Genomic DNA, 8990 nt, shown 5'->3' on the forward strand with positions numbered 1-8990 from the left:
GTAAGTAGCTTCATAAAATCTTCATGTCACACTATCCATCCATCCATTATCCGTAACTGCTTATCCTGTACAGGGTTGCAGGCAAGCTGGAGCCTATCCAGGTCACACTATTTGATATGCAAATTAACGTACAGTTCAAATGAATATGCAAATGAACACGTGACGTCATCTGGTGACTTCTAGCGACTCTTTTGAGTAAGCGCTACACTTTCCCCTGAAAGGAGTTGGGAATGCTGCCCGGCTCTCTCTTTAAAAGTTTTCAAATCCCTGTGTCCATTACATTGTGTCTAAACTTCGCTTGTACAGATTATACCGGCTGCTTCAAGCTCTGGAGTTTGGGCTTGAAGGAATCGTGGAATTTTATCTGTCCATCTAGTATCTATTCTTACAGTATTAGTGCAGTCATCCCAACTTGCTATTTAGTGAGGTAATTCCAGTGAAGTAATTTTAAAAAACGCGAATGAGTCTGTAAAATGTAATTTTAAAGTATATTTGAAGGGATTCTGGATTCAAAATGGCCGCCACTTCAGTTTTAATAATTTAATAGAACTGATTGATTTTTCCCACCAACGAGTTTAGATTCCAGTTAGCATAATTGCCTAGCAAAACTCGATTAATTTTAGGAAAGTGTGGGAAATTATATGTATTTAATTTAACTTAATTCAATCTAATCTAATTAAATTTGCTGTATTTAAAAACAGGAGCTTTGAGCACCCCGGAACTTGTTTTCCACTGTTCAGTTTCTCCTGACGCAATTCTGTGACGGACCTGTGCGGTCACATTGAAGTAATTGCAATGTATCGTGAAATGTGAGACTAAATAACTCGCAGGTATGTTTGTTAATAGTTCTGTACGGCTTGCTGGCTTTGTGTTTTTCAAGTCCAGATTAAAATGGCCGAGACCTGCGATAGAATATCCGACAAATGAATGTCAGTGTGTTGTGCTGAAGCGCTCACATACCAGCTGGACGGGACATAAACAGCCCACACACTCTGAGGGCAAGACAAGACGGTGAGAGTCAGTTTCAGAACAAACAATACTTATGTCATATTTGTTTACCTTTATAAAAGCACTTATCAGAGGTCAGTTGACAGCTCAGCCTCTCTCTGAGCCCCTCACCTGGTAGTGAGTTGGATCCGCTGGCGGAGGAGGAAGCCAGACAGACCTGGCAGGCCCAAACGTATGGTGAGGGTCTGCTGGGAACGTCTGGCCGAGCACTCTGTCGGGGAGGTCTTTAACTCCCGGCTTCCGAGGGAGGCGGGGGACTTTGAGTCTGAGTGGACCATGTTCTCTATCTCCATTGTAGACGCAGCTGTTCGGAGCTGTGGCCGCAAGGTCTCCGGTGCCTGTCATGGCGGGAATCCCCGAACCCAGTGGTGGACACCGGAAGTAAGGGACGCCATCAAGCTGAAGAAGGAGTCCTATCGGGCCATGTTGGCCTCCGGGACTCTGGAGGCAGCTGACAGGTATTGGCAGGCCAGGCGTGCCGCAGCTTGGGTAGTTGCGGAGGCAAAAACTCGGAACTGGGAGGAGGACTGTCGGTCGGCCTCGAAGAAATTCTGGCAAACCGTCCGGCGCCTCAGGAGGGGGAAGCAGTACTCTGCCAACACTGTTTACAGTGTGGGTGGGGAGCTGTTGACCTCGACTGGGGACATTGTCGGGCGGTGGAAGGAATACTTCGAGGATCTCCTCAATCCCACCGTCACATCTTCCATTGAGGAAGCGGAGGTTGATGACTCAGAGGTGGACTCGTCCATTACCCAAGCCGAAGTCACTGAGGTGGTTTTCAAGCTCCTTGGTGGCAAGGCACCGGGGGTGGATGAGATCCGCCCCGAGTATCTCAAGTCTGTGGATGTTGTGGGGCTGTCTTGGCTGACACGCCTCTGCAGCATCGCGTGGTGGTCGGGGATAGTGCCTCTGGGGTGGTGGTCCCTCTTTTTAAGAAAGGGGACCGGAGAGTGTGCTCCAATTATAGGGGAATCACGCTTCTCAGCCTTCCCGGGAAGGTTTACTCCAGGAGAGGAGAATTCGGCCAATAGTCAAACCTCTGATCCAGGAGGAACAATGCGGTTTTCATCCTGGTCATGGAACACTGGACCAGCTCTATACCCTTCATAGGGTGCTCGAGGGTTCATGGGAGTTTGCCCAACCAGTCCACATGTGCTTTGTGAATCTGGAGAAGGCATTCGACCGTGTCCCTCGTGGTATTCTGTGGGCGGGTGCTTCGGGAGTATGGGGTTCGGGGCTCTTTGCTAAGGGCTGTCCGGTCCCTGTACGAATGGAGCAGAAGTCTGGTTCGCATTGCCGGCAGTAAGTCAGACCTGTTCCCAGTGCATGTTGGACTCTGGCAGGGCTGCCCTTTGTCACCGGTTCTGTTCATAATTCTTATGGACAGAATTTCTAGGTGCAGCCAGGGGCCGGAAGGAATCCTGTTTGGGAATCTCAGGATTTCATCTCTGCTTGTTGCAGATGATGTCCTGTTGGCTTCTTCAAACCAGGACCTTCAGCATGCACTGGGGTGGTTTGCAGTCGAGTGTGAAGCGGCTGGGATGAGAATCAGCACCTCCAAGGCCATGGTTCTCGACCGGAAAAGGGTGGCTTGCCCTCTCCAGGTTGGTGGAGAAGTCCTGCCTCAAGTGGAGGAGTTTAAGTATCTCGGGATCTTGTTCACGAGTGAGGGAAGGATGGTGTGTGAGATCGACAGGTGGATCGGTGCAGCCTCCGCAGTGATGAGGTCGCTTTACTGGTCCGTCGTGGTGAAGGAGGAGCTGAGCCAAAAGGCAAAGCTCTCGATTTACCGGTCGATCTACATTCCGACTCTCACTTATGGTCATGAGCTTTGGGTAATGACCGAAAGAACAAGATCGCAGATACAAGTGGCAGAAATGAGTTTCCTTCACAGGGTGGCTGGACGCTCCCTTAGGGTGAGAAGCACAGTCACTTGGGAGGAGCTCGGAGTAGAGCCGCTGCTCCTCCACATTGAGAGGAATCAGCTGAGGTGGCTCGGGCATCTCTTTCGGATGCCTCCTGGACGTCTCCCCGAGGGGAGGAGGCCCCGGGGAAGACCCAGGACACGCTGGAGGGACTATGTCTCTCGGCTGGCCTGGGAACGCCTCGGTGTTCTTCCCGAGGAGCTGGCCAAGGTATCTGGGGAAAGGGAAGTTTGGGCTTCCATGCTCAGACTGCTGCCTCCGCGACCCGGCCCCGGATAAAGCGGATGAAGATGAGATCAGAGGTCAAGTTCAATACAAATCAAAACGGCATTGTTTACGATGGCCTATGCTGTTAATTTTATTTTGAAATTGAGTATTTTATTACATTAAAGTGGTGTGTGTGTGTGTGTGTGTGTGTGTGTGTGTGTGTGTGTAGTCATTAGTTGGTTCCTATTTCTTTGTCAGGAGTAAATTTCAATTTCCTATATGAAGAGCACTCTGAAATAATGTACTGTGTAGATAAAGTTTATGTTGATAAGTTTATGGAGTTATGAGCATGCCCCTTTTCTCTTCTAGTGTCCATATCTCCAGTGTCCGTTTTGTCTCCAAAAGCACTCTGGACCCGGCTGAGGTCAGGAAGTTCCAGGTTCTGGCCAATAAATGGTGGGACATTCAAGGTGAATTTGCACCTCTTCATGCCCTGAATGAGCTAAGAGTACCCTTCATCCGGTCAGTATACAAATTCCACACAATTTTGGATAAATTGTATGGTATTTTTTTTAAATACACTAAAAATAGCAATAATTAGTAGAGTGCTGTGGTATAAGAGGAATAAAGCACACCAAGTCTTGCTTTTGTATGAAAATAATCAACTTAAAAGTAGTACGCATAACTCCACTTTGCAGACTACATCAGACCACTGCTTGGTTGACTTATTTTTCTATAAGAGCATGTCCCCATGTGTTTTATTCCTTACAGATTATATACTATTTATTAAATTAGTCTTATGATCACAGACCACAGAAACAAGGTGGATGAGGAGGATATGCTGATCTTTTTCTCGCTGCTCTTTGATTTCCAGTGATAACCTGTTGACTTTGCACGGTGGAGGTCAGATGGGTCGCCCCCTGGCTGAGCTTAGGATACTGGATGTGGGCTGTGGTGGAGGTCTGCTCACTGAGGTACCTCATCTTTTCACTTTCCACACCATCACCAGCTTTTTAACCAAATGCAGCTGTTCTGATTCTTTCTCACGTTTGATTCCATTAGCCCTTAGGGCGGATGGGTGCCGAGGTGTTGGGTGTTGACCCGGTGGAGGTGAGCGTGCGGACAGCAGAGCTGCACTCGTCCCTTGATCCTGCGCTTAGAGGACGAGTGCGGTATCGTGCATGCACCCTGGAAGAGCTTGCTGAAGAAGATGGAAATGAAGAAGCATTTGACGCGATCGTGGCTTCTGAAGTGCTTGAACACCTGGCAGATCTTGACACCTTCCTCGACTGTTGCTACCACATGCTGAAGGTAAACCTCCCACTCATTCAAGCGTTCCTGATTTCAGATATGATCAGCCAATCACAGTGATGTACTGAAATATTGTCTTTTTTTAAATATGTATATTTGCTCATCTTGAGCACTTTTTTTTTTTCAGCTAAGGCTATATAGTTGGCAGATGGGGTGGTTTGTTTGTTTTTTTGTTTTTTTTTATATCACCCTTAAACTCTGGAATAGTGTTCCAGAGAATATTTGCAAGTTCGTTCACTGAACCAGCAGTACTTGTCGGACCATACTGAGCTCTTGGGATGTGTACGTGTGTCTCCCCAGCCAGGTGGATCCATCTTCATCACCACTATCAACCGGACTCCGCTATCCTACATCTTTGGAATCGTGATGGCTGAGCAGGTGCTGCATATTGTACCAAAAGGCACACATGAGTGGGACAAGTTCATCAGCCCAGTGGAGCTGGAGACACTGCTAGAGTCTTGTGAGTCTCACTCGTATCCACACACATGGGAGAACTGTGCAGTGCATTAATACAGAGCACATTTGGATAGAAAGTGTAGATTCTGTAGTATAGATTTGGAGAATATCAATTCGCTTCAAACTGTATGAAAGCAGACTTAAGGTGATGAGACACGGGGCAACTTTTTGGGCAACCAGGTGAGACACAGGGCAACAACCAATCAGATATGATCTATATGGCAAATCTATTGCCAGAGAGACAGACATCACAATGATGGAAACTGAAACATTTGCAGTGGTCACATTTGTCTTGGCTTCAGCCTTTAACAGCTCAAGTATGTATCACTTCTGGAGCAAAACTGAATACATAGATTGATACTGTGGCACATAAGATAATTTGCCATTATTTTAACATTTTTTGTAAGTCAAATTAACCACATTATTCTGTTAATAATAAACACTTGAATCTCTTTAAAAATGCTACTAGCCTCAATCACATATTCTATAACTAATTGACGCAGGCATGACAAAAACATTAATCGTTTAATTCTCATCTCCGCGAAAAAAGGACATGGACCAGGAGCTGGCTGCTGAGGAGGAAAAGGGGCTGACTGAGTTCCTGAAAGGCTTTTTCTTTTTTACATCCTGAAGTTTGTACTGTTTTGCCCTCAGGTTCCACAAGTAGTTGTGCTCTGTATGTGAATTAGATCAGACAATAAGTTAGACGATCTCTATTACAACTCTCCAAAAAAAGAGCTGCCCATCACTTTTAACTTGATGCAAGAGTTTTAACGTTATCCCTACATAGCTAGCGATGCCTTTCAGTTATTTTAGCAAAAAACCACTGCTAGTTACCTAAATCCCATTTAGTCTCTATGGAGTGGTGGTTAGCTAAAGAAAGAAAGAAAGCACAACTTTATTCACCACACACTTGTGAAACTTCCTCTCTGCATTTAACCCATCTGAAGCAGTGAACACACGCGTGAGCAATGAGCACACACACACACACACATACATACAGGGGCTTCAAAGTTTGGGAGAATAGCAGGGTACAAATAATTTACAGCAAGGTGCAAAATGGTAAAATGTCTGCCAGCGGCAGACATAATGCACGCAAAGCGTGCAGGGAGATATATATATCTCGAGAGATATGCAAGTATGAATTTTTCATGGGGCGGGATGGTTTGGAACAGGCCATCTAAAATTGGGATAACATTTACCTGGGACGGGTATTTGAGGCAGGTCGTCTAGCTTAAGCTTGATTAGCGTTGTTACACACGCCAGTGTTTCCCACAGAAATTTTGGAGACCATGGGGGAGGCGCTGGGTTGTTTAAAATTGAGTGATATGTTAAATATTAAGTTATTACTGAAAAACTATTGATTAAAAAAAACAGACACTGAGAAATGGTCCTATAAACAACTTTACCAATATAAAAGATTACCAGGACTACAAAAATGCAGAAAAATAGGCTTTACTTATCCAAATGCTCCTGTTGGTTCAAAAGTTAAGTGCATAGAACCTCACAGCACAACATGAAGTTACCTTAAAATATAATATAAATGCCTCAGCTTTCATGGAAGAAAAAAAAACTATTAATACTAGTGCTGTGTGCAGGCAGTCTCTCCTGAAGACTAAATTAAGCAATAATTATAAACTAATAAAATAAATGGCTCAGGCTTCATAGAAGAAAACAATTTGAACAGAATCTCACAGTATGATGCTGAAGCTGCCTAAACAATGGAAAATAAAATACCATTTTGGCAAAAACGTTGGCATCCATTAATTTCTTGTATTAAGTAAAAAAATATGTTGCCAGATACTGCTGACGTTTTACAGCCCAAAATATGTTCAAAACCCGCCAAAATGCACTTAAAACTGCCCTAATTGGGTGGGAAAACGCGCAATCTGGCAACACAGGCGGCAGTAATGGCTGCACTCGTGTCGAGGATGTAAACACAGTTGACGCGGCAATGGACATACATGACATAGTGGATGTAATTTACGTTCACAACTTTTTTTTTGCTGTCAGAAATATTTAATATTAAATTTTGTGACTCGACTGACAATAGCCGGCGGCATAACAAGCCATAGCCGGTGATTTGCCGCCGGTGACCGGCTACTTTTGAGACCGCTGCACATACCGAGAGCAGTGGGCAGCCATGCTAACAGCGCCTGGGGAACAGTTGGGAGTTGGGTGCCTTGCTCAAGGGCACCTCAGCCCAAGGCCGTCTCATATTAACCTAACCGCATGTCTTTGGACTGTGGGGGAAACCGGAGCACCCGGAGGAAACCCACACAGACTCCACACAGAAAGGCCCTCGCCGGCCGCTGGGTTCGAACCCAGAACTTTGTTGCTGTGAGGCGATCATGCTAACCACTACACCACCGTACCGCTAACAGCAGTTTACACTTGGGTGAAAAAAATCGACGTCTTAATTACAACCTGAGCACATAGAAAACCAACAGTCCTCCATTTTTAAGCATTTGATGAGGTAAATTCACCACTTTGAGTTTACACATAACATAACTTACCGGCATAAAAAGATGTGTTGTCTTGGTTTTTCTTTGTTCCGCTGCTGGAGACACCACCATCTTCGTTGAAAATTTCAGAAGCTCTCAGGTGGTCATGTGATTTGCTGCTAGCACTCTGATTGGATGATCTTAAAAAGTTGCTCTAAACAGTCATTCTGATAGAAATATGTTGCCTGATCTCAGTGGGAAAGTGTTGAAGCACAATTGCCCAGCAATCTTGCTCAAAAAGTTGCCGTGTGTCATCACCTTTACACTTGCCTTGTGGTCTAAATGCCTGTCTGGTCCCTAATTCCCTTTTTTTTTTTTTTTAAAAAAAAAAAACAGCTGGAATTAGTGTTCAGTCTGTCCGAGGACTCCTCTATAACCCTCTCTCCAGATGTTGGAGTTGGCAGCAGAGCACAGCTGTGAATTATGCGCTGCACGCCATCAAACAGAAGGCAGCGCCACCACATCAGACCCCTGCTGAGAATTAGACTTAAAAAAAAAAAAATCTGTGTGGGTTTGTATTATAGAAAACTGTACATCATAATATAAATAGGCTTCATACAGAGGAACAGAAATAAGTATAAAATGCACTAGACTCGCCTCAAGACATGACAAATAACTGATATTGTTTGTACATCAAATATTACATAAAATATCATTTGAATTAAATGTACAAATCAAATGTCTAACTATACCAATAATTCTGTGAACAATTAACTTTTCTACCTTAATGTTGCTGATTCTTCTGTTTGTCTGAAAGCAGCCATTTTTATTTCAGCTGTAGCATAATGTAATGCAAGTCGAAGTCTCTGACCACCTCAGATATGTGGTTTATGGTTTAGGGCTGCAGTTTGCACAATGCTAAACTGTTGACTCGTAGCGGACTTTACTACAAGTCTGAACATCTAACTGTAGTTTGATATCTCCTCCAATCCAAAAGAAAACTCTGACCGACATTAAGCATGTCTTCATTGCTCAATAATGTTTCAGATAAAGATAATTCTGTATACATGTCGAGTGTGGTGGGTTGGTGTGTGTGTGTGTGTGTTTTTTTTTTTTTCTTTTAAATATTTTATTTCTTTGGACCTGCGAGTTAGTGTTGCTCTGTGTATAGTATTGTAGTTATTAATATTGTTTGTACATTAAAACCAGCTGTGATTAAAAATTATTTTTGTGTATTATGGCACTTGTGGTGCCGAAGTTCTTTAGTACAAGATCCAAGAACATTTTTTAATTATGAATACTTGATCATTTTTAAAGCAATACGTTTCTTGCACATGTTGACTATGACTACAGATGCATTTCCACGCTACGGTGGCTATCAGTGTATACATCCATTTCTGTTCACTGAGTGCTCAGCTAAAAGAAAACAATAGGATTAGAGAAGTGAAAATTTGTCATCTATCTCATTATTTCAGTGACAGGTTTAAAGAACGACGCAAAAACAGACTTTATTATTCAAATAAAGTGCAAGCTGTTCTTGATCTGATCGACTTGTGTGAATTGTCTATAATCTGTGTACTGCAGTTTTTTCGCACAATCTTTGGCTTATTGATTTGATGATGGTGTTAACGTTTTTTTA

At 43.9% G+C, this 8990-nt stretch overlaps 1 protein-coding gene across 1 annotated transcript; it reads left to right on the forward strand.

The window, feature by feature from the left end:
* The first annotated feature begins 741 nt into the window (after positions 1-741).
* coq3 (coenzyme Q3 methyltransferase) lies at positions 742-8897 on the forward strand. The gene is made up of 6 exons (XM_060905283.1): positions 742-1011; positions 3510-3662; positions 4015-4114; positions 4203-4451; positions 4752-4911; positions 7748-8897. Exons 1-6 carry the CDS (start codon positions 833-835, stop codon positions 7894-7896), a joined length of 990 nt encoding a protein of 329 aa, XP_060761266.1. The 5' UTR covers positions 742-832; the 3' UTR covers positions 7897-8897.
* The last annotated feature ends 93 nt before the right edge of the window (positions 8898-8990 follow it).

This window comes from Neoarius graeffei, chromosome 23 (assembly GCF_027579695.1).
Source record: "Neoarius graeffei isolate fNeoGra1 chromosome 23, fNeoGra1.pri, whole genome shotgun sequence".
Taxonomy (NCBI): domain Eukaryota; kingdom Metazoa; phylum Chordata; class Actinopteri; order Siluriformes; family Ariidae; genus Neoarius; species Neoarius graeffei.

Excerpts from the sequence above, each read along its gene's own strand:
- coq3 (XM_060905283.1), top strand. The coding sequence starts at position 833 with ATGTTTGTTAATAGTTCTGTACGGCTTGCTGGCTTTGTGTTTTTCAAG. Across the intron at positions 3,663-4,014 it reads CTAAGAGTACCCTTCATCCG|TGATAACCTGTTGACTTTGC; the intron begins GTCAGTATACAA and ends TTTGATTTCCAG. Across the intron at positions 4,452-4,751 it reads GTTGCTACCACATGCTGAAG|CCAGGTGGATCCATCTTCAT; the intron begins GTAAACCTCCCA and ends GTGTCTCCCCAG.